This window comes from Orycteropus afer, unplaced genomic scaffold, assembly GCF_000298275.1.
Source record: "Orycteropus afer afer isolate SDZICR_OR568_19922 unplaced genomic scaffold, OryAfe1.0 scaffold00013, whole genome shotgun sequence".
Classification (NCBI taxonomy): domain Eukaryota; kingdom Metazoa; phylum Chordata; class Mammalia; order Tubulidentata; family Orycteropodidae; genus Orycteropus; species Orycteropus afer.
In genome coordinates, this window is record NW_006921600.1 from 4,114,013 (window position 1) to 4,139,430 (window position 25,418).

The 25,418-nt window shown below is 36.3% G+C and overlaps 1 protein-coding gene across 1 annotated transcript in view; it reads left to right on the forward strand.

Moving 5' to 3' along the window:
* USH2A (usherin) overlaps positions 1-25,418 on the forward strand; it is a 1,482,371-nt gene that overhangs the window by 153,672 nt on the left and 1,303,281 nt on the right. The window contains exons 4-7 of the mRNA XM_007952540.1: positions 11,026-11,089; positions 13,170-13,464; positions 14,335-14,519; positions 15,190-15,411. Coding sequence (XP_007950731.1) covers positions 11,026-11,089; positions 13,170-13,464; positions 14,335-14,519; positions 15,190-15,411 — 766 coding nt within the window. The remainder of the gene's footprint in view (positions 1-11,025; positions 11,090-13,169; positions 13,465-14,334; positions 14,520-15,189; positions 15,412-25,418) is intronic.

The following is a 25,418-nucleotide window of genomic DNA, read 5'->3' on the forward strand; positions in this document are numbered from 1 at the left end:
TTTAGAATCATTTCTAATTTTTTATTTATTTTGTTGTTTTGTTCTTGTATTTTCTTCCAAAATGCTCCTAGGGTTTTTTGTGTGTTTTCTTTGATCTGTCTCTCAATCCTTTGAAGATACCTAAAGATAATTCTTTTGAATTCCTTATCAGAGAGTTCCAATGATGCTTCTTCCTCAGGGATGTGTTCTTGGTCTATATCCTGCTCCTTTGTTTCTACCACTTTGTACTACTTCTTTGTGTGGACTGTGTTGGTCTATTGTCTCAGAGGCATTGTGGTGTTTTTGTATTTAGATCTCTGTCAACTGTTTGTGAAGAGCAGCCAAGGGTGATTCAGGCTCTTGGTAGTTTTTTATCATTGGCCTGTTGGTGGAGGAAGTGGCTCTCACTCAGTAAGTGAAATTGCAGGAGGTGTGGGTGTAGTTGTGTGTTATGGGGACTGTCGCTGTCTCCCACTCAGTTAGAGAAAAATTACTCTTGAATAGCCATCAAAAAACTAAAAGCACATGACAAAAAAAGTACCATGTAATGACACAGTAACAGTAACCAAAAAAAAGAGAAAAGGGAAAAAGAAAAAAAAAAAAGAAAACCTGCACTATCTGGGGATAGGTCACTAAGAGAAAAAAAGGTAGAGAAGGAGAATAAAGAAGAAAAAAATGGGAAAAAAAATACAACAAGAAAAACAAGGAATGGCATTAACCATGAGAAAAAAGGGGGGAAAAATTAAATAATAAAAAAAAAAATTTTCATCCAGGAACAGGGAAAAGAAAAAAAGCTGAAAACTAGGACTTGGGTGGGGAAGAATAAGAATAATAGTAAAAAGGACAAAAGTATTAATAGTAGTAGTTGCTTTCAAATAGACAAATACAAGCAAACTAATCACCAGAAAAAAGAAAGTGAGAAAGAAAAAATAAATAAATAAATAAAGAGAAAAAAAAACCAGTGGAGGACAGGGCAGGGTACCCAGGCTCCTTCTGAGCACACAAACTTTGATGGAGTTCCTGTGGGCCCAGAAGGTAGGGGGAGTGGAGGATGGCCACATCTCTGTTCAACAAGTGGGTATGGGGTATAAGAGTAATGAGAGGAATGTCTCACCTTTTCAGTCTTGCTGGTCTGGAGTGTCCTTGGGGTTGCTGGCAAGCAGAGCCTGTTCTTAAGCCCCTGGAATCTGCAAGAGCACTGTCTCTTTAAATATCCAAAATGGTCAAGCTGCTTGTGAATAATCAAAATGGCAGCATCCTCCAGACAGGCAAAAGTCCACAGCTCAGCCAGTGTTTCTCTTCACCTCCGTTTATTCCCCAGCCATTAGAGCAGTCCTCTGTGAAGTCCTTGGCCAGCATGGATGATTTTTAGGTTAATTCTTAGGTCCTACTGCCACTTGGCACTCTCAAAGCTGTCTGTGCCGTGCCGTCAGGATCACTCAGAATCGCTGCCACACCGCAGCTCCATCTGTCTGCTTTTTTTGTATTTTCACTTAAATTCTTCTGCTAGTTGGGGTTTAGTCCACTTCTATATCCTTCCCTTCAAGGCTCAGGGGCCCAGGATTATTTTCTATGTCTGTGTTAATTGGTTTCCCTTTTCTTTGTTGAAGAGGGTCTGTGCAGTCTTTCTGCCTAGTCCTCCATCTTACTGGAACTCTTCTTCAGACATTTTTCTATTGACTGCTTTTTTCTTCCTGTATATGAGACACATTCATTTGTTTCTTAGTGTCTCTCTCTTTGTTGTTAAAAACTGGAGATTTTAAATAATCTATAATCTAATAATGCTATAAATCTAGAAACAGATTCTCTCACCCCAGGTTTTCTTGATGTTAATCTTTGTTGTTGTGTTTGTTGGTGCCATTTGCCTTCTAGTGAGTGTTCTGAACTAATTCTGGAGAGTCAGTTTTTGTTATAGCCAATGGGATCACTGATCAGCTAATGATTAGAGAGATATTTTCTTAAATTCCTAAAACCAAGAACTTTCTCAGTCTTCCAAGGAGCTTTGTATACATAGTGCATGTTTTTAACATCCAGCCAGGCAGTTTAGAACTCTATCTTAGCCTCCACTTCCTGCTTGGGCACAGCCCAATAGATGGAAACTTACACATTTCTAAGGTCTTCCTTGAGCATGCACATATCCTAGGACATGCACATAATGCTGTGAATTTTTGTAGTCTTCTAGATTTCAAGAATATGTCAGAGCTTTTGAAAACATCCTATGGACATGTCATTACCCAGCTTTTCCTTTAAGTTTTTTTGGTTAGTTTGTTGTTTTTCCTATTATTGCCAACACTGGTGACTTCAATGTTAAGCAGCTGCCATTTATTATTTTCAACAAACACCACAGGTTAAAGTTTGTTTGCATGAGGGGAGCTGTCATTCAGGTTAAATGAAGAAAAGCTTTGAAAGTGGTGTCTTTTAGTATATTGCTGAAGATGTCAAATGATGAGAATTCTCCAAGAATGAGGCTTTGAAATGGCACCAATCTCATTCTGACCTCTCCAAAAAAACAAAACAAACTCACTGAGTCATTTCCAACTCATAGAGACCCCTCCTTGGGTTTCTGAGGTGCTATCTCTATGGAAGTAGGTTACCCAGTCTTCCTTCCGAGGAGTGGCTGGTGGATTTGAACCTACATCTTTCTGGTTAGCAGTCAAATGCCTTAGACATTACACCACCAGAGCTCCCTCTGACCTCTTCAGTGGCTGCTCAATACTTTTTCTTTCGTCACTGTAATATTAGATTGTTTTCATTGTTACCATAGAGAGGTAGGGAGAAAAATGGAAATAGGGCAAATTAAAATGTCACATAGCTTGCTGTTCTTATTAATACTGAGTCATTTTAAAAATAAATACTCTGTGGATTGTTGAAAGTGTTCAGTTAATTTCCAGAGTTCTGAACAAGTTTGTTTTGACAAATCTTACCATTCTGTTCATTGTTTTTATGATAGTGTTTTCAGTTGTCCTTACTCTGCCATGATGAAATCCCATGATTTCTTTCATCAGTGCTTTGCAGTTTTCACCTACAGGCCCTGGCATGCTTTGTTAGATTTATAACTAGCATTTCATGATTTTGGTGCCAAAATAAGTGGCACTTTACAATTTTTAATTTTCAGTGGTTCATTGCTAATAAGTGGAAATTCAAAACTGGAAGGTCAGTGGTTCAAACCCACCAGTTGCTCGGCAGAAGAAAGAGTGGGTGACCTACTTCTACAAAGATTTACAGCCTCAGAAACCCAACTGGGAGTTCTATGAGTTGGAATCCACTACCTGGCAGTGAGTTTTTAGTATATTGAAATCACTAAACTCATTTATTAGTTCTTTTAGCCTTCTGTAGATTCACTGAAATTTTCTACATAGTGTGCTTGCTGCCAAAGAGGTCAAATAATGAGAATTCTCCAAGAATGAGGCTTTGAAATGGCACCAAGCCCATTTTGACCTCTCAAAAAAAAAAAAAAAAAAAAACCAAACTAGCTGCCATCAAGTCATTTCCAACTCATAGTGACCCTTCCTTGGGTTTCTGAGGCATTATATCTGTTTGTCTAATCATTTAATTTGTGAATAGAGATAGTTTTATTTCTTGCAATTTTTATGAAAATTTATTTAGCCTTATTGCAAACATGTTTTTACTGAGTAATAGATTTGCTTATTTAATCAGAGTTTTCCCATTTAACTAATTTTGACGTTCTATCCAATTGTAATGCAATATTAGTTCTTCTCAGTCATTACCTATCTATTTTATGACCAGACAACTATAAGGTCTTTCTGGTATGACTCATGTCTATTTCCTTGATCAATTTATATAATTTAAACGTATCTTTGCCACATGAATATTTTTAAAAGAAGAATATCGTTATGGAATATTTATTCCAATGAATATATTTTGTTAAATATTTGGCAAAGAAATGAGTAAAATATACCCCTATGACTGTGCCCTTGAAATATTTTATGGCATTCTGACTAATGATTATAATTCTCTTGTTTGTAATAGATGATGCATAATAACTATACGTCTTTAGAGAATTTTTTTTTTTTTTTAAGGAACTCTTTAATTGCCATTCCTTTACATATGAAATCTGTTCCTGTGATTGTTCTTTGTTCAGACTCCAAAATTTAAAACTAATATTTTTTCCCCCAAACTTTTTATTTTGATTTGGGTGAAATTTTACAGAGCAGATTCATTATCCATTCAACAGTTCATACTCATTTTGTTTTCTGACACTGACAATCTCCACCATGTAAATGCTCTCTTCCCACTTTTTCCCTGTGATTACCCTTTCCCTGTGTCCTTCTTTCCTATGTATTCCTGCCTCTCTCACTTTCTCCCAGAGCAAATGCTGCCCTTCTGGTGCATTGCCTATGGTTGATTATTTTAAGGAGTGTATCTCCCTGGTGTAGTTGTTCAGCTCGTAGGCCTGTCTCTTGTTTGGCTGAAAGTTAGCCACAGGAATGAGTCCAATTCTTGGACTCAAGAGTGACCAGTCAGGGGCCATAGTTTTGGGTTTTCACCAGTATCCACCCAACCAATAATCCTGGTCTTTTTAAAGTTTTTTTTTTTTTTTCCCCCACATTTTTCTCCCACTCTATCAAGGATCTCCAATTTTGATTCTTTCTGAGTGGTTTAAAATGGTTTTTAAAGATCATAAAAGTTAGCCCTTTTATTCTTTAGATGATAAAATAGATTTCATTATCTCCCTGCAACAGATATTTTCTTTATTAAATTATAGATAGTACATTCTGATTATCAGCATTTAAATGCATACCTCTACTACCTGGCCAACTGACTGGAAGAGATCCATATTGGTACTCATTCCAAAGAAAGGTGATCCCACAGAATGTGGAAATTATCGAACAATATCATTAATATCACACACAAGTAAGATCTTACTGAAAATAATTCAAAAATGGTTGCTGCAGTATATTGACAGAGAACTTCCAGAACTTTCCAAGCTGGATTCAGAAGAGGGATATCATAGCTGCTGTCAGATGCATCTTGGCTCAAGGCAAAGAATACCAGAAAGATATTTACTTGTGCTTTATTGAGTATGCAAAGGCATTTGATTGTGTGGATCATGACAAATTATGGATAATATTGAGAAGAATGGGAATTCCAGAACACTTGATTGTACTTATGAGGAACCTGTACCTTGACCAAGGGGCTGTCATTCAAATGGAACAAGGGGACACTGCATGGTTTGAAAATCAGGAAGGGAGTGCATCAGGGTTGTATCCTTTCCCCATACTTATTCAATCTATATGCTGAACAAATAATCCGAATCTGAAGAAAAACGTGGCATCAGGATTGGAAGAAGAATCATTAACAACCTGAGATACACTGATGATACAACTTTGCTTGCTGAAAGTGAGGATGACTTGAGGCACTTACTGATGAAGACTGAGGAACACAGTCTGCAGTATGGATTATATCTCAATATAAAGAAGAGAAAAATCCTCACAACTGGACCAATAGGCAGCATCACAATAAATGGAGAAAAGATTGAGGTTGTCAAATAATTCACATTGCTTGGTTCTACAATTGAGGCCAATGGAAGAAGCAGTCAGGACATCAGACGATGTGTAGCACTGGGCAGGTCAGCTGTGAAGGAACTATTTCAAGTGCTGAGGAGCAAGATGTCTCCTTGAGGACAAAGGGGCACCTGACACAGGCCATGATATTTCCAGTCACCTCGTATGCATGTGAGAGCTGGACAATGAATAAGGAAGACCGAAGAAGAGTTGATGCTTTTGAGTTGTGGTGCTGGCGAAGAACGCTGAAGGTACCATGGACTGCCAAAAGAACTAACAGATCTGTCCTGGAGGAAGTGCAGCTGAGATGCTCCTTGAAAGCGAGGATGACCAGACTTTGTCTCACCTACTTTGGTCATGTTGTCAGAGGGGACCATTCCCTGGAGAAGGATGTCATGCTTGGTAAGGTGGAGGGTCAACGAAAGAGGGGAAGGTCTTTGATGAGTTGGATTGACATTGTGGCTGTGACAATGGGCTCAAGTATATCAAGGACCATGGAGCTGGCATGGGATCAGGTGGTGTTTCATTCTGCTGTGCATGGGGTCGCTATGAGTCAGAAGTGACTTGACGGCACCTAACAACAACGACAATAACTTCTACCACCCTGGTGTGACAACGTCATATTTTACCTGGATCAATGTAACAGCTTCCTAATTGGTTTTCCTGCTTCTATCTTTGTCCTCGCACATTTTATTCTCAATGCTTGTGAATAAACCTGAGATCTTGTCACTAATCTACTCAAAAACCTCAAATGATTCCTCATTTCACTCAAATAAGAACTAAAGTCTTTAGAACACAAAGTATTTCCAGTAGACTACAAAGCTTTTAATAATTTGCACACACTTGAACCAGCTGCTGGTCTGACTAATCATCTAGTATCTTCCTACTTGCTTATTTTGCATCACCATGCTGGTTCTTTGTAGTTCCTCTAATATGCTGGGATACTAACTTGGTAGTGTGTGCCCTCATTGACTCCTGCTCATTGCCTACTTTGCTTCTAGATATAAACATAGAACACTGCCTTTCTCCTCTCAATACCATCTTCTCAATGAGGCCTTTCTTGAACATACCATTTCACATTAATTCCAGCTGAGCCCTCCAATCTGCTCAATTTTCTCATGTTCTAAAATCCTCTGTCATTTACTTATTTGTTGCATTCGTATTTCTGCTTAACTGCTTCATAAAGGCAGAGATTTCTGCCTTCTTTGTTAGCTAATGTATCCCTAGCACCCTTGGCACATAATAGGCACCCAACAAAAACTTGTTGAATGAATGAAAGCATAAAAGAGTGAAACTACCCTGACAATTTAAAACCATAGTCAAGCTTTGATTGAATAACAGTTCTTGTTATTTTTCTGTTTTACAGTAATAATAGGTCTTTTAAAATCACTAATGTAGTGCCTAAGGCACTTGAGTCCGCTTACCAGAAGTCTGATGGTTCAAACCCAGCAGCCACTCCTTGGAAGGAAAGTTGGGCAGTCTACTTCCATAGTGATACTGCCTCAGAAACCCAAGTAGGAGTTGCTATGAATTGGGTCCGACTCGACAGTACATAACAACACAACAACAACACAATAATTATCCCATTTGCTTTGATCTGTATTTTCTGTGTTCTTTGTTGTTGTTATGTACCATCAAGTCAGACCCAACTCATATTAAGATAACTTATTTTCTCAGATGTTCTGTATAAAACCTTTTAGGAATATATTCATATTAAAAAAAATTTGGCAACATGTACTACATGATAAAATATTTTATTTTTCTCCTTGATAATTAGTTAACAAAAATAACAGATTTGTAGGGATTCCTTGATGGTAGAGAATGTTTTGAATGTGATAGGACTTTCTTTGTTGTTCCTTTAGTCAGTGCTACTAAATGGGATTAGTATTTCTCAGCTCCCATGTGTCCCTGACCAACACTTAAGTGAACACTAAAATTATTTCCAATATCTTGCTTGTTCTTTTCTATAACACTCTTATTTGACTTATTTGAGATGATCACTAACTTGTCTCCTCTCTCTCTTTACTGTAAATATATATTTAACAAATCATTTGCCATTTCAACATTACTGACTACTCTCTTTTCTCCTGGTCTATCACTTCTCATCTGGTTTCACTTTCTTGTCCACTTAAGTACCATAGTACATCGGTTTAACTACTCTATTACTATAATTTTGCCATCATATTCTCCTTGTTTTGAGCCTGAAAATCCTCAATGCTGGATCCCTCCAATCATTCGGCATCTCTTTTAGCTTGCCATCAAGTTTGGGGTAGTCACATTGTTTTCAGATTGTGTCAATGACAAGTTATAATCTCTGATTCCAGATGGCCCTCAAAATGCTTCTTGATGATTTCTGTATTTTTCCAAGGTCATCCTTCTCACTACTTTTCTTTAGTAGTCATTATAAATCTCTGTTACTCCCTTCAATCCACTGTATAATTCCTCACTCATTCTCTTTGTTCTTCTTTCCTTCCTTTTTTTTTAATTCCTTCTTAAACATTTATTGAACAATTTTCTGTGTGCCAGAAACTTGACTATCATTTTGGGATAGAACAGTAAACAAGATGCCCATTACTGCTTTTTGTCTCTTGTCAGGAAATGTTGTCTAATATACTTTTATGTTTAATAAACAAGATAGAGAAGTAAATAAGTATTTGTAGTACAAAATGAAAAATGCAAAGTGTTACAAGAACTCACAGGGTCATATTGGGACATGGAAAATTTCCCATGAGAAATATATGGAAGTAGAAAAATTACATTTAAGGGGCTGTGGTGGAACAGGAATAACTGAAGAGATAAAAACATGAGCAGAACCTCAGGGCTCCCAACTTGGCAGGTGGGAGACACTACTGATTGACTCAGTAGAACTGAAGCATGGAGTGTGAAGGATGACTAGCTATGGCCAGCTATGGCTCATCATCCCTTTTATCGCCAAGAAATGCATGCCTTCCTCATGTCAATATTTTGCTTAGCTTAAATTCTGGTTCTAACTTAATGTACTACAAATCAAGTTGCTTGAGTTGCCAATTCACAGAATAAACAGTTTACACTTTTTCTTGGTTTTCTTAACTAATTAGTTCTACAAAGTTTTAGTAGATTTTTTTTTTTCTCTTCATAATAACATTTCAAGGAAGAATTTGTTTGTATTTCCTCCAGTTGCCTGTTTTTGGACAGATTAGATAGAATTCTCCTTAGAGCACAAGCAGAGCAGGAAGATACATAGGATGCTGTCTTCCTGGGATCCTGGGTTTGAGTGGTGTTCTTACGACTGCAAATAAGGGGCAAAGAGAGAAATCCTATATAATTTTTCTTAGGATATATCATGTGAAAGCTGGATAATAAGGTAGATTGAAGAAGAATTGATGTCGTTGAATTGCAGTCTTTGCAAAGAATATTGAAAATACTGTGGATTGGCAGAAGAATGAACAAATCTGTCTTGGAAGAAGTGCAGCCAGAATGCTCTTTAGGAATGAGAATGGTGGCCAGACTTTGTCTCACCTACTTTGGTCATGTTGTCAGTAAGAACCATTCACTGGAGAAGGATATCATGTTTGGTAGAGGGTGAGTGAAAAAGGGGAAGACCCTCAACAAGGTGGATTGACACAGTGACTTCAACGATGAGCTCAAATATAGCAACGATTGTGAGGATGGCACCGGACTAGGCAGTGCTTCTTTCTGTTGTACGTAGTGCAGCTATGAGTTGGGAACAACTTGACAGGACCTAATAACAACAACTCATTTGAAATATTCATACTTATGAATAAAAAATCATATATGAAATATTGTTATTTTATTTAATGTATCCTTTAATATCAAAATTTCACACACACAAACACACACACACACACAGGCTTTTTTGCCACTCAGTTTCATTCTTCTCTGGTCTTTAGAATCTTAATGCTTCTGAGATTAAAGCCTAGGCTTTTCTTTGTGCTAATTGTCCTCTCTGTCTTTTATTCATCAAACGTATCCTCCCACTGTACAAGTTTCCTTCATGGCATCATCAAAGAACCGCAGCAAAGATAGATCAAATGATCTTTAAAACATTGTTATCAAGACAAAATGAAAACTATTGGAATTATAAGTACAATTTGATCCAGCAATCCCATTACTAGGTATATATCCTAAAGAAGTGAGAGCTAGGACAATAACAGATATATACACACCCATGTTCATCACAGCACTATTTACAATAGCAAAAAGATGGAAACTGGAAACAACCTACATGCCCAGCAACAGAAGAATGGATAACCAAACAATGGTACATACACACAATGGAATACTATGCAATACTAAAGAATAATGTAGGATCTACAAAACACCACATAATGTGGATGAACTTGGAGGACAATATGCTGAGTGAAATAAGTCAATCACAGAAGGACAAATATAGTATTAGTTTATTATCGTAAAAAGTCAAGGAAAGGTTTATATATGGAAGGAAACTTTCTTTGTTGGTTACCAGGGGAAGTAACACTGTAAAAATAAAATAAAAATAAAATAAAAAAAAGAAAAAAGACAAAATGAAAATTAAATAGCTAAAGAAGCAAACACATTTGGGGAAATGGTAATTGGTTAATTGACTGTTCATCCAAAATTACTTTTTCTTTAAAATAATTATTGATTAGCCTTATACTTTAGATCCCATCCCCTTTTGTGTATCTGTGACCCAAATTTTTTGTAGAAATTTGTCTTTTTATCAAGTTTTTCTTATTAAAAGCGTAATAAAAAAACTTAGAAGTAGTAATTGTTTTATATATATATTTTTTCTGTTCAAAGGCTCTTGGGTTTATCTGTCTTAATAAATCTTAAATAGACATTTTCTAAATGAATGAATATTTTGTGGATTTAGGTTAATATCCACTTAGGCCTAGAAATGTCACCTTCTTTAATGTAGATTGGTCTTTGAACCTAGCTTGTTTTAGAATTCTTATGAGGTAAGAAAATTTTGAGACCAATCTAGGATGCCATTGAATTCATTGAATTTTCTGAATAATTAAGAACCCACACAGAGTAGACTCCAATTTATCCTCATTTATTGGATATTTTCTATACTAGGCTGTAAAGAATCTATGTTTAGAAAGGACTGTTACTCTGGAGGTTGGGGCTAGAGCATGTGGAATGTGAGGGTGAGGAGTCTTCTTGGCAAAGCAAATGATCTGAAAACTATAATTGAAAGTAGATGACAATCAAATGTACAACTGATGAGATGACACATTTATAGGGTTGTAAACTAGAGAGAAACTTGATTTTGGCAGAAGTCTTCTGGAGAAAGGCCATGGGTTAAGTCAGTAAATATTCTAGCTGAAGTACCCATGGGTACATAAATAACAGCAATGACTACAGAGATGACTATGACCATTATTGTCATTTGTGTAGAATTATAAAAGTACATATAGGTATGTAAGACATTACAAAGGCTGTAGTATAAACACATTTTAATTCACTTGAATCTTTGTCAACCATTGCTTGGTAAAGAAACACCTCTTTCTTGTATTATATACATGAATGTATTTCACAGGTTTACAGCAGTTTATTGGAAGAATGCAAGATTTTCGGTTATATCAAGTGGCTCTTACAAACAGGTAAGCAAAGCATAAGTGTAAGGATAGTGTACAGATGAAATCAGTTAAATAAGAGTAGCATGAAGATTATAGCATTTTTCCTCTTTACAGCATTTAGCAAATGTCACCTAATTAAGGTTTACATGATTTGGCTTATGGTATTATTCACTGTTGCTATCTTATACTATGAAATATTATTTATGAAAGATTTTCTCCAAGAAAACTTGATTTTTGAACAAGTAGTATAGAATTTGGAATGCAGTTGCTTAAAATTCTATATGAAGTAGTTTCTAATACTTAAGAAACTGCTATAATTACTTTTTAAAATAGCTTTTTTTTCATTTATAACTTAGTAGAGAAAGTAGAAAAATGAAAATGGTTATTTATTATGATGTAGGGGAAAGCCTCAAGAGACTGAGCTGTTAGACTTGGAGGCAAGAAAAATGAATAATTTGAACTATTGTTTTATAGTTTACCTATCATCTAACTGTCTGTCTGTTCTCTATCTATATATCTAATTTCCATTGAACAAATAATTATAGGGACGAGTGTAGGTTTAATGAATTATTTCTTCATCTTGAGAGTAGGTGGGAAATTTCCCTTGGATTTGTAGAGGTACATATCTTTCCATTCTGTTCAGAATGACTCAAGTGAAATATTGTTTAAGGTGTCCCGTGAAGTTCCTTTCTTGATCTATAATTTGAAGATATGGATAACTTGCATGGATTTGTGGATCCATTGAAGGTCAAAAAGACATTTTTTTTTTCATACATATTTCCTCAAGGAAGATGTAGATTAATGTAGTGAATCTCCAAACAATAGAATTAGCTCTTGTTAATTTCAGAAGCATTGCTCCTGAGGTGATGCTATTGTTAGCGACATGCCCATTAGCTCTATAAACATTCTCTCTTATTAGCCTGTATAATCAAGAGACACCTGAATTAAAAGGTGTTGTAACACTGAAACACATTACTGTGGAGCTTTACTGCCATCAGCCTTACTGCCATCAGCCTTACTATCTTTTGAATCACCTTTCTCTAAAATTTTCAAGGATAATGATGCAGTAATTTTTGGGAATAATTGTTTGGAAGCAGATATTTCATACTAGTCAGTCACTTTTAATCCCATTCAAAAGTGTATTAATTGAAAAATATTGATAATATTTAAAAGAGGTATGTGATTTCATGTGACTTAGTGAATAGAAAAGCTATCTGACAATTCCTTTACTCTGTTGGGGTCTGGGAAGAAGCAGCGTGGTCTCCCCAGTTAGTCTTGATTACTGGCATTGCCTACATGAAATGTCTGGAAAAGTGTTATGTGGAAAAATGCTTATAAATAGAATGACTAATTCTGATCTAGAACAGTTATATTGCCCTTAATGGAAAAATTAAATATGTCTGGCTGGACTTGGCATTCTTCTTTGACTGTTGGCAGCTGTCACATGATCTGAAGCCATTGAAGCATTTTAGGATGCCAAAATTTGTACTGGTGAGTCACAGGAAACCATTTACAAATGATCTTGGTCTTAGTTCCTTTACCCAAAAGAGAAGCAGATAAAATGATATTTACTTTCTTTTTTTCCCATGTGAGGACTGGAGATCCTATCTATAATTCTCATTATTTTCAGTTTATCATCATTTACTCTTAATGGTAAATTAAGTTAACCTAAATTAATGTTATCTTTCTATATTACTACAAGTAGGCACAATAAAATATTTTAATATTTAAATAAATTTATTGATAATCAGAAAGGGATTGTGATATTTAAATTATAATCATAATCATACTTATGAAATAGCAGAAAGGAATAAAAGCTTTGTTCTCAATAACTACTTAAAAAGAACATGTGACAATTATTTCATGGAATTCATGCTCTTTGTTTATATAGTTATATCATATTTACTATAACATATGCCTTTTAGGAGAATGAATGTATGTATTTGTCTAGGAGTAAGTTTGATTTTATGTTCTGTTTAAAAAATTAAAAAAGCTAAATGGATAGTTGTCAAAATATTAAAATAGTGGTACTTATTGTAACGACTCTTAAAAGTCTTCACTATTGAACTACTTGTCCTTACAGTCTTCCTCTTGGCTCCCACAGAGAGATTCTGGAAGTGTTTACTGGACAGTTGCTCAGAGTACACATCCAGTCCCAGTGCCGCTGTCCTGGAAGCCACCCTCGGGTCCATCCTTTGGTGCAGCGGTACTGCATTCCTAATGATGCAGAAGACACAACTGAGAACAGAGTGTCAAGGCTGAACCCCAAAGCTCATCCTCTCTCTTTTGTCAATGATAATGATATTGGTACTTCTTGGGTTTCACATGTGTTTACAAACATTACTCAACTTAATCAAGGAGTAACTATTTCTATAGATCTGGAAAATGGACAGTTTCAGGTAATTAGAAATACTGAGGAAAAATTTAAATATGCATTTGAATATTACCTCACTAAGAATTCCTGGTGGTGCAAAGGTTAAATGCTTGGCTGCTGACAGAAAGGCTAGTGCTTTGAACCCACCAGTGGTGCTGCAGGTGAGAAAAGACCTGGTGAACTACGCTTTTAAAGATAATAGCCTAGAAAACCTTATGGAGCAGTTCTACAGTACCCTATAGCATCTCTATGAGTTGGTATTGGCTCCTGGCATACAAAAACAAAAAATAATTAGAACTACACCATTATAACATATGGCGTAAAAGTATCCGAAAAGGATATACCTGGCCTAATTTTTTAGAACTTTGTGTCAAAATCATACTTATGAAATAGCAGAAAGGAATAAAAGCTTTGTTCTCAATTAACTACTTAAAAAGAACATGTGACAATTATTTCATGGAACTCATTTATATCAAGCTTAATATTAATTGGAACTTTGATTTATAAAGACTTTGAAAAAAGGGGCAGATATACAATGATACCAGACTCACTGCCATCAAGTCCATTAGACTTAGTGACCCCTTCTTGGACATCTGATGGGGCGTTTCTTTTTGGAAGTAGATGCCCAATCTTCCTTCTGAGGAGTGACTGGTGGGTTTGAATCATCAGCCTCTGGTTAGCAGTCAAAAAATGCCTTAGGCACTACACCACCAGAGCTCCCATACAATGATAGAATGTGCAACTTTTACTAAAGGGATATGAAGTTTCTGGATATCTAATAAGTATCTGATAATTATAATTATGAGGAAATAAATTTAACAATTCCATAGTTTGATTGATACTGATGGGTAGAACTGAAAACTTCAATTGCAATAATTAATGTATCCATTTTCAGGTATTCTATATTATCATTCAGTTTTTTAGTCCACAACCAACAGCAATAAGGATTCAAAGGAAGAAAGAGGACCGCCTAGATTGGGAGGATTGGCAATATTTTGCTAGAAATTGCAGTGCTTTTGGAATGAGAAACAATGGAGTTTTGGAAAATCCTGATTCTGTCAACTGTCTTCAGATTCCCAAGTATGAATGTTTTAAAAACAATTTTCTTTTAAGCTTTCAAGAGTTCATTTTAGTAAATTAATGGGTTAGCAGTAACCTACATGTAAGATAGCTCACTAGGCTAGCAGAGACCTCCCTCTACCATCAACTTTACTGAAGCACATTCTCCCAAGTCTCCTCTTTAAGTTGAGATCGAAGCTATGTTTAAAGTATTTGTAAAAGACTTGAAAGTGTTTGTCTTGTTTACAGACAAACTGGGGTTTTGCAATCTGATTTTCAGATTATTTAGCAAGATTATTTGGTTCTATATTAGTAGAACTATTACAATACCCTCAAGGAAACATCTTTAAATGTCCTTATTATTATTATTATATACTGTTTTCTTATGAAGGAGCCCTGGTGGTGTAGTGGGTAAGACATTTGGCTGCTAACCAGTAGGTCAGCAGTTCAAATCCACCAGCTGCTTCCTGGAAGGAAGATGAGGCAATCTACTTTTGTAAAGGTTTACAGCCTTAAAAATTCAATAAGGGTCGCTATGAGTTGTAATCAACTCCATAGCAGTGGTTTTGGTTTCCTTATGAGATACAGGGAGTATGTTTGCTTTCCAAAATGAAGAGTTTACTGATACTGTGTAATAATATCTCAAAGCTGTGAATAGACTTGCATTATTTCAAATTTCTGTCATCAACAGCTTCACTCCGTATTCCCATGGTAATGTTACATTTAGCATCCTGACACCTGGACCAAATCATCGTCCTGGATACAGTGACTTCTATAACACTCCATCTCTTCAAGAATTTGTAAAAGCCACACAAATAAGGTTTCATTTCCATGGGCAGTACTATACAACTGAGACTGCTGTCAACTTCAGGCATAGATACTATGCAGTGGATGAAATCACCATCAGTGGGAGGTAGGGTTGAATACTAAGCTTTCGATTGGAGTGTGCTTTTTACTATGGATTTTGTTTACAGCAAGGTTTTTGCCATACTTATTTAGAAAATACATTAACGAAGATTTTAGCGCAAGCCAGATTTCTGTCTTCGAGTTTTTCTTTTTTTTGAAATTTATTGTGGTTAAATACATACAGCATAAATTTTGCCATTTCCCATTTAAAACATACAGTTCCATGGCATTAATTATATTCACAATGTTTTGCAACTTACCACTGTCTATTTCCAAAACTTTTTCATCACCCTGAATAGAAACTCTACTGATTAAGCAATAATTCCTCTCTCCTCCCTTCTTTCTCTTTAATTTAGTTTATTTCCTTATGCATGTATCTATTATCGATATTTCATATAAATGGAATCATACAATATTTTCTTTTGCATATAGCGTATTTTGCTTAGTGTAATGTTTTCAAGTTTCATCCATGTTGGAGCATGTATTATAATTTTATTCCTTTTTAAGGCTGAATAATACAACATTTTCTTTGTCCTTCAACTGTTAATAGACATTTTGGTTATTTCCACCTTTTGGCTATTGTGAATAATGCTATTAAAAGCATTGATATACAAGTATCTTTTTTGAGGCCTTACTTAACTTCTCTTGGGTATAAACCTAAGAAAGGAATTTCCCAGATTCATGTCTTCAAGTGATTTCCTACTCAAGGGCTTTTTGGGGACATTTATGTGCAAGTCTTTCCTGTATATAATATTGCCTTGCTATAGAATCAATTTGTAATCGTTTTTTAGTTTAGATGTTACGATATCCTGAATCCAAAATAATTTGCCAAATATTTTGCTTGGGTTGTTCTGGAACTGTATTTCAAATATTCCTGAAAAGCAAAGAGAAGCAAAATTTGAAGTTGAAACTATAGTATCAGGTAGAGCAGGATAGTTTGTACACATGTTCTCCCTGAGTTCATAGTTCTGTGGGGAATATTTGTTTTTCATTGGAGGAAATTTCTGATATGCTGCAAGTAATTTATAATTATGTGACCATAATGATAACAAGGCTCAAAGTATTAAAAAAATAAAGATATGGAAAGCTACTAGGCAGCATATGATCTAATATGCTAATGGCACATATATAGAATATATTTAGAATGAGATAGTGATAGAAAAATGATATGCCTTGTGAGTAAAGTACTTGTTTAATAATAGACCACAATAGCAATGCTGTTGTTATTGTTAGATGTCATTGAGTCCATTCTGACTCATCGTGGTTCTATATAATGCCCTATACAATGGCAGTATATAAGCATTGTTTTTTTGTTAAGTAATAGTGTAAGTGGAAAAAGTAATACTAATAAATACCACCTAATTTTGAACTAAAAAACTAAGATACTTGAAATTTGTCAAGATTATTCTGTGGTTTATTCTGAACTTTATATTCTTACCTTTGAATAGTTCAGTAAATGCCCCCCATGTGACATTTCAACCACTACCACCTGACTTAAATGTTGTTCTTATTAGGTGCCTTTGAGTCACTTCCAACTCATAGTGACCCTAAGTTCAGTGGAACAAAACATGGCCTGATCCTTCCTCATCCTCATATGCTTTAATCTACTTGAGCCCATTGTTGTGGCTACAGGGTCGTCGATCTCATTGAGGGTTTTCCTCTTTTTCGTTGTCCCTCTGCTTTAAAAAGCATAATGTCCTGCTGCAGGGGCTGGTCCCTCCTGATCACATGTCCTAAATACAAGAGTCTTGCCATCTTCATTTCTAAGAAGCATTCTGACTGCACTTCTCTAAGACAGATTTGTTCATTCTTTTGTCAGTCCACAGTAAATTCAATATTCTTCACGAACACCATAATTCAAATGAATCAGTTCTTCTTTGGTCTTCCTTTTTCTTTTGTCCAGCTTTTGCATACATAAGAGGTGCTTGAAAATACTATGGTTTGAATGAGATACACCTTAGTCCTCAAAGTGACATCTTCGATCTAACAATTTAAAGTGGTCTTTTGCAGCTGAATGGAGCTCTGGCAGCACAGTAGTTAAGGCATTCTGCAGCTAATCAAAAGGTTGGTGTTTTGAATCCACCAGCAGCTCCGTGGGAGAAAGATGAGGCTGTCTGCTTCTGTAAAACTTTACAGCCTTGGAAGCTTGATGGGCAGTTCTACTCTCTCCTATATGAGTTGGAATCAACTCAATGGCAGTGTTTTTTTTTTTTTTTCCCACCATATTTGCCCAGTGCAATACACTGTTTGATTTCTTGACTGTTGTTTTCATATGAGTTGATTGTGGATCCAAGTAAAAAGAAATTTTTGACAACCTCAATGTTTTCTCCTTTTATCATGATATTGCTTACTTGTTAACTTGTGAGGATTTTGGTTTTCCTTATGTTGAGATATAATCCATTCTGAAGACAGTAGTCTGATCTTCATCAGTGTTCTGGTTACCTAATGCCACTTTGACAAGAATATATACCATATGGGATGGCTTAAACAAACAGTTTATTTTCGTATAGTTCGGGAGGCTAGAAGTCCAAGTTCAAAGTGCCAAGCTCTAGGGGCTGGGTGAAAGCTCCTCAGCCTTGGGCTTCAGCTCTGCCTCCAGTTCCCGGCCCACTGAAGCTAGAGGCTTTTCTTCACTCAGACAGCTGCTGGCTGCTGAGGCTGCCAAGTCCTAAGTTGACAAGTAAAAAGGCACAGTCCTGATGTTACCAAACCACACAACAGGTCATTAATTCAAGTCCATTTTAAGTCCCAAAGTCAGCAGCACAGTCAGGAACAATGACACAGCTACATGCAGGGTCCAAGCATGCCGTAAGCTATAAACCATTCCCCAAGGCTTCTCCTTATGTACAGGAAGCAGACTACATTCCCTAAGGTAGCTACTCAGCTGCTCACAGTAGATTCCACCGTGGAGTTGATTACCATTCTCATCATGGGGAATATTACATCTAGCTGCCCAGCCATTCAAGTAAACCCAGCCAAGTTGACACAAAAACTGGACTACCACAATCAGTAAGTGCTTGAACTCCTCTTCACTTTCAACAAGCAAGTTCTGTATCTGCATATCACACATTGTTAGTGAGTCTTCCTCCAAGATACTGTGTTCTTTATCATATAGTCCAGCCACTCAGATAACTTGCTCAACATAAAGATTGAATAGGTACAGTGAAAGGGTATGACCCTGATGCACTATTTTTTCTGATTTGAAACCACGCATTATCCCCTTATTCTAGTTGAACAACTGCCTCTTTGTCTATGTGAGGTTCTGCATGAGCACTACTAAGTGGTTTGGAATTCCCATTCTTCTCAATGTTATCTATAATTTGTTATGATCCACACAGTTGAATGTCTTTGCATAGTCAATAATATACAAGTAAAGATCTTTTTGTTATTCTTGGCTTTCAGCTATGATCCATCTGGCATCATCAATGATATCCTTCTTTCCACATTCTCTTTTGAATCTGGCTTAAAATTTTGGTGCTCCCTTGTTGATGCATTACTGCAAGTGTTTTTTAATTATCTTCAGCAAAATTTTACTTTCATATGAGATTAATGATATTGTTAAATTATTTCAGGATTGCATTTGGTTACCTTTCTTTGGAATGGGCATGAATATGTAACTTTTCTAGTTGGTTGACCAGGTAGCTATCTTCCAAATTTCTTGGCATAAATGAGTGAGTGCTTCTATCGTTTCATCATTTGTCAAAATATCTCAGTTGGTATTCTGTAAATTCCTAGAGCTGTGTTTTTCACTAATGCCTTCAGTATTGCATGAACTTCCTCTTTCAATACATGGGTTCTTGATCATATGCTAACTCCTGAAATGGTTGAAAGTTGACCAATTCTTTTTGGTACAGTGACTATGTATATTCCTTCCATCTTCTTTTAAAGATATTTTCAATATTTTGCTCACAGAACCTTTCATTTTTGCAATTTGATGCTTGAACTTTTTTTTTTTAAAGTTCTTTTAACTTGAGAAATGATGAGTGTGTTCTTCCCTGGGGTTTTCTAAGTTCAAGTCTTTGCACATTTCGCTAAAATACTTCACTTCATCCTCTCCAGGTGTCCTTTGAAATCTTCTATTCAGCTTTTCTATGTCATTATTCTTCTATTCACTTTATTTTATTATTATTTTTTTACATTTATTGTCGTGAAAACATACACAACAAGACATTCATCAACATAACAACTTCTACATTTATAGCTCAGGGACATTGATGACGCTTTTCATGTTATACCACCATTATTGCTATCCTTTTCCAAAATATTCCACCACCATTAGCATAAACTCAATGCCCCCCAAACAAAAACTTCCTTTTGTACCCTGTCCCTTACCCCTGCTAACCACTAATAGTCTTTGGTTTCTCTCTCTCTCTCTCTTTTTTTTTTTTTTATCTTTCTTTTAACCTATCTAGAAATTTTCTCTCCCTTCCCATTCCATCCTTGGTAACCAGCAAAGAAACTTTCTTTCCATGTATAGACTTTTCCTTGACTTTTTACAAAGTGGATTAATACAGCATTTGTCTTTCAGTGGTTGACTTATTTCACTCAGCATAATGTCCTCCAAGGTGATCCATGTTATATAGTGTTTTGTATATTCTACATTATTCTTTAAGATTGTGTAGTATTCTATTGTGTGTATATATCACAGTTTCTTTATCCATTCCTTGGTTGATGGGCACTTAGGTTGTTTCCATCTCTTTGCTATTGTGAATAGTGCTATGATGAACATGGCTGTGCACATATCTATTCATGTCTTACTTCACACTAGTTTGCTGGGTCAAATAGTATTTCTATTTCCAACTTTTTAAGGAATTGCCATGGTGATTTCTGTACTGGTTGTATGATTTTACAGTCCCAATCTCTCCACATCCTCACAAGCATTTGTTATTCTCTCTCTTGTTGAACTTTGCTATTAATTCTGGGGTGAGATGGTATCTCACGGTTATGTTGATTTGCATGTCTCTGATTGACTTGAGGGCACATAACAACAGCAACAACAATCACTAATGATTACGAATATTTCTTTATGTGTTTGTTGCCTGCCTGAATATCTTCTCTGGTGAAGTGTCTGTTCATGTCTTCTGCACATTTTTTAAAAAAGGGTTGTTTGTCTTTTGATGTTGAGGTGTTGGAATTGTCTATAAATTTTAGAGATAAGTCCTTTGTCTGATATATCATTGCCAAATATTTTTTTTCCCAATCTCAAAATTTCTCAATTTACTCTTTTGGAAAAATCTTTTGATACAAATTAGAATTTAATTTTTAGATGGTCTCAATAATCTAGGTTATCTTCTGCTGTTTGTGCATTTTGGGTTATGCTTGATAGTCTATTTATGCTATAAATTAGGGCCCCTAAGATTGCTATTTTTCTTTGATGAACTTTATAGATTTATGTTCACATTTAAGTCTTTGATCTATCTGGAGTTCATTTTTGTGTATGGTGTAAGGTATGAATCTTGTTTCATTTTTCTGCAAATGAATATCCAGTTTTGCCAGCACCATTTGTGAGACTCTCTCTTCCTCATTGAATGGATTTCAGCCCTTTGTCAAAGATCAACTGACTATAGGTTGATGGATCTGTTTCTGGGTTCTCAATCCTGTGTTCCACTGGTCTATGTGTCTGTCACTGAACCAATACTAGGCTCTTTTGAAAACTGTGACTGTATAGTAGGTTTTGAGATCTGGGGTGTGTATCTCCTACTTTGTTCTTCTTTTTCAGCATTACTTTGCTTATTTGAGGTCTCTTTCCTTTCCAAATAAAATTAATGATTGGTTTTCCCATGTCTTTAAAGAATGTTGATGGAATCTGGTTCAGGATTGCATTGAATGTACATATTGCTTTGGGTAGTACTGACATTATCACAATGTTCAATCATCCTACCATGAGCATTGTGTGTTTTTCCATTTATATAGATCTCGTATGGTTTCTTGAAGTAACGTTTTGTAGTTTTCTTTGTATAGGTCTCTTGTGTTCCTGGTAAGATTTATTCTAAAGTATTTTATGTTTTGGGTAGTTATAGTAAATGGTATTGTTTTCCTTATTTCCTTTCTCAGAGACCTCTTTGCTGGTGTAGAAGAATCCAACTGATTTTGTATGTTGATCTTGTATCTTGCCACTATGCTAAGGATACCACATGTAACCACACTGGAGTCTCTTGCTGAGTCTTTTGGGTTGTGTATGTATACAATCATATCATCTGCAAATAGTTTGATTATCATATGACTTGGTGATTTTCTTTTGGGGTCTATCCTGTTGGGGTTCACTGAGGCCTTCACTCAGTAGGTGGGGCAACAGGTATAGTTGGGTTTTGTTGGAACAGTTACTGTCTTCCACTCAGTTAGACAAAAAAAAAAAAAATAAATAAAAAACACCAAAAATAAATAAATAAATAAAAACCTCTCAAACTGCATAAACAAGCAGGAATAATCACACACACACACACGAATTACAATAAATGAGAAGAAAAATTTTCAAAATATATTTTAAAAAAGGATAAAAGAAAGATAAGGAGAAAAAACTCACAATGTCTGGGGAAGAAGATATGAGAGAAAAGAGCAAGTTTAACAGAAGAGTAAAGAAAAAAAAGGGGGAAACTGCAAAAGGAAGAACATTGGGTGGGAAGATCCAAAAGAAAGAAAAAAAGAAGGGAACCAGGAAAAGGGAAGAGGAAAAAAAAGAAAATATCAACAACCAGGATGAGAGAGAGAGAGAGAGAAAGAGAGAGAGAGAAAGGAAGATAGGAGGAAGATACAAAGAATAATTTTAAAACAAACAAACAAAAGCAAAACTGGGGGTGGGGTGGGCACAGCACCCAGGCTCTGTAAGGGCACAGACCTGGATGGAATTCTTGCTGGTCAAGAAAGTGGATGGAGGCAGGGGATGTCTACATCTCTGTTCACCAAGAGTTTGTAGGGAATAAGAGTGGTATTGGGAACATCAGTGTTTCTAATCTCATCCTCCAGTGTGGTTACGTGTGGTATCCTCAGCAAGCTGAACCTAGTCTTAGGTCACTGTTCTGGTAAGAACATCAGTTGCATGCTCTCAAAATGGCTTTGCCTGCTACTTGTGAATATTCAAACTGGCTGCACTCTCAGGACAGCCACTGGGAGGTCACAGGTCTGTTGGTCTCTTTCTTTGCAGTTTTCATTTTTGGTTGTCAGGCACCAATGCAGTTTTTGCCCATGCAGTCCTTAGAGAACAGAGCTGATTCTTAGGCTGCTACCAGAAAAATTTCAAAATAGCTGTGCCCTCAGGACATCTGGCAGTCCACAGCTCTGTTTGTCTCCTTACTCATTGTTTTCATTCAGGTTCTTGAACTTGGTGTTTAATCCACTTCTTATTTTTCTTTTTTATTGTGCTTTGGGTGCAGATTTACAAAGCACATTTATTTTTTCCTAAACAGTTCAAGCACATTTGACTTCACTCCATGATTACTATCCCCAGCCATAAAAACTCTCCTCCCCTCCCTGTGACTAGCCTCTCCCTGTACCCTTCTTAACTGTGCATTCCTGTCTGTGCAGCTTTCCCTCTATGTGAATGCTGCCCTTCTGGTATCTCCTGTCTGATTGATCTAAAAGGTGCATCTCCCTAGAGTGGGTGGGTACATTGTCCTGGAGTAGGTGTTCTGCACGTGAGTCTTTCCACTGTTGGGCTGAGAGCCAATCCATTGAAGTGAGTCCATTTCTAGGCCCAAAGATAACCCAGGTCCATAGTCTCAGGGATTCACAAGTCTCTATCTGACCAGTAATTCTGGTCATTTTTATGTTTTTGAACTTTGTTCCACATTTTTCCTCCTACTCTATCCAGGATCTCCAGTTTTGATCCCTTTCTGAGTGGTTGGCATTGGTAGCTGGGCACCACCTAGTTCTTTTAGTCTCGGAGTCATGAAGGCTGAGGTCCTGGTGGTCCATCTTATCCTTGGACTAATTTTTTCCAGGTGCCTTTGATTTCCTTCACTCTTTTTTGATTCAGATGAGAGGAGACCAATAGTTGTATCTCAGGTGGCTGCTCAAAAGTTTTTAAGACCCGAGTCGCTACTCACTGAAATAGGTTGTAGAACAAAATTTTTATGTACTGTGTTGTGCCAGTTGACCATGATGTCCTCCAAGACTATGGTCCCAAGTCTCAGGCCTGGTGATTCTCTCTCTCAAGGTATTTGATTGTTCCTAAGTATTGACTCCAACTCTGTCTTCTGTTGCTTCTGTAATATATGTGGCTAATTTTGTCACAGAAGTGCATATGTAAGATTATCTTCAGCCAAATCTATCCATGGTCTAGGGTGTACTCCTGTTTGCCTACCCCCACCTAATATTCTCACCTGTCTATGCATTTATCTGTAGCCTGGTGTTTGGTTTAATGCATTATTGTGCATATACTATTATTTGCCTCTGTTGTGTATATCTTATGTGCACATTTCAGTGTCCTTCCTTTCCCTAATGGCATTATGCTGGTCACAGATTCTTTCCATACTTCTCTCCCCTCACCCAAATCAACATGTGACCTCCAATTAGTCCAAAATTTTCGCTCTCCTTCCCTCTTTATCCTGGTAACAACAAAGTGAATTTCCTTCTCTGAGTAAACCTTTCCTTGACTTTTTTCAATAGTAAGCTCATAAAATATTTGTCCTTCTGCAATTGACTTATTTCACTCAGGATAATGTCCTTCAGGAACTCTGGTGGTGTAGTGCCTAAGGCATTTGACAGCTGTGTAGAAAGTTGGTGGTTCAAACCCACCAGCCACTCTGTGGTAGGAAGACTATGTGATCTACTTCTGTAAAGATTTGTTGTCTTGGAAACCCAATGAGTGTCGCAGTGAGTTGGAATTGACTCAATGGCAGTGAGGTTCTTTTTTTTTTTTTTCTAATGTCTTCTAAATTTATCCACTTTGTGAGATGATTTGTGTATTCTTCATTATTCTTTAATGTTGCGTAGTATTCCATTGGGTGAATGTACCAGAGTTTGTTTATCCATTCTTCTGTGGATGAGCATTTTTTGGTTGTTTCCATCTTTTTGTTATAGTGAATTGTGCTGTGAAGAACATAGGTGTGCATATGTCTGTTTGTGTCCTGTCTCCTACCTCTTTAGGGTATATTCCTAGTAATGGAATTGCTGGATCAAACAGTATTTCTATTTTAGTTATTTAAGGAAATGCCATACCATTTTCCATAATGGTTGCACCATTTTGCAGTCCGATCAGCAGTGTATGTGAGTTCCAATGTCTCTACAACCTGAATAGCATTTGTTATTTTCTGTTTCCTTGAACTTTGCTATTATTACTGGGGTGAGATGATATCTCATTGTTGTTTTGATTTGCATCTCTCTAATGTTTAATGATCGTGAGCATTTCTCATGTGTTTGTTGGTCACTAATACATCTACTTTAAGTGAAGTGTCTGCTCATGTGCCTTGCCCATTTTTTAATTGGTTTGTTTGTCTTTTTAGTGTAGAGGTGTTGAAGTTTTCTATAAAATTTGGGGATAAGGTCCTTGTCAGATATGTCATAGCCAATGTTTTTTGTTATTTTTCTCAATCTGTGGGTTCTCTTTTTACCCTTTTGGAGAAGTCTTTCAATGAGCATAAGAATTTAATTTTTTAAAAGATCCCAGTCATCTAGTTTCTCTTCCATTGCCTGTGCATTTTGGGTTATGTTTGATAGCCTATTTATGCTGTAGATTGTGGCTCCTAGATTTGCCCCTATTTTATCTTTGATGAGCTTTATAGTTTTGTGTTTTACACTTAAGTCCTTTCAATTCAGTTAATTATTATTTTTAATGTATTTTGGAGCTCTTTCATTGGATGCATAGATATTTGTTATAGTTATGTCTTCTAGGTCAGTTGACCCTTTTTAGCATCATACAGTATCCTTCTTTGTCCCATGTGCTGTTTTTCACCTTGAAGTCTATTTTATCAGTAACTAATATTGCCTCGAGTTGCAATATTGAGAGATTCTATGGGCAAAATATTGAATGATGCAGGAAACATCAAGAGAAGATGGCAGGAATACACAGAGTCACTG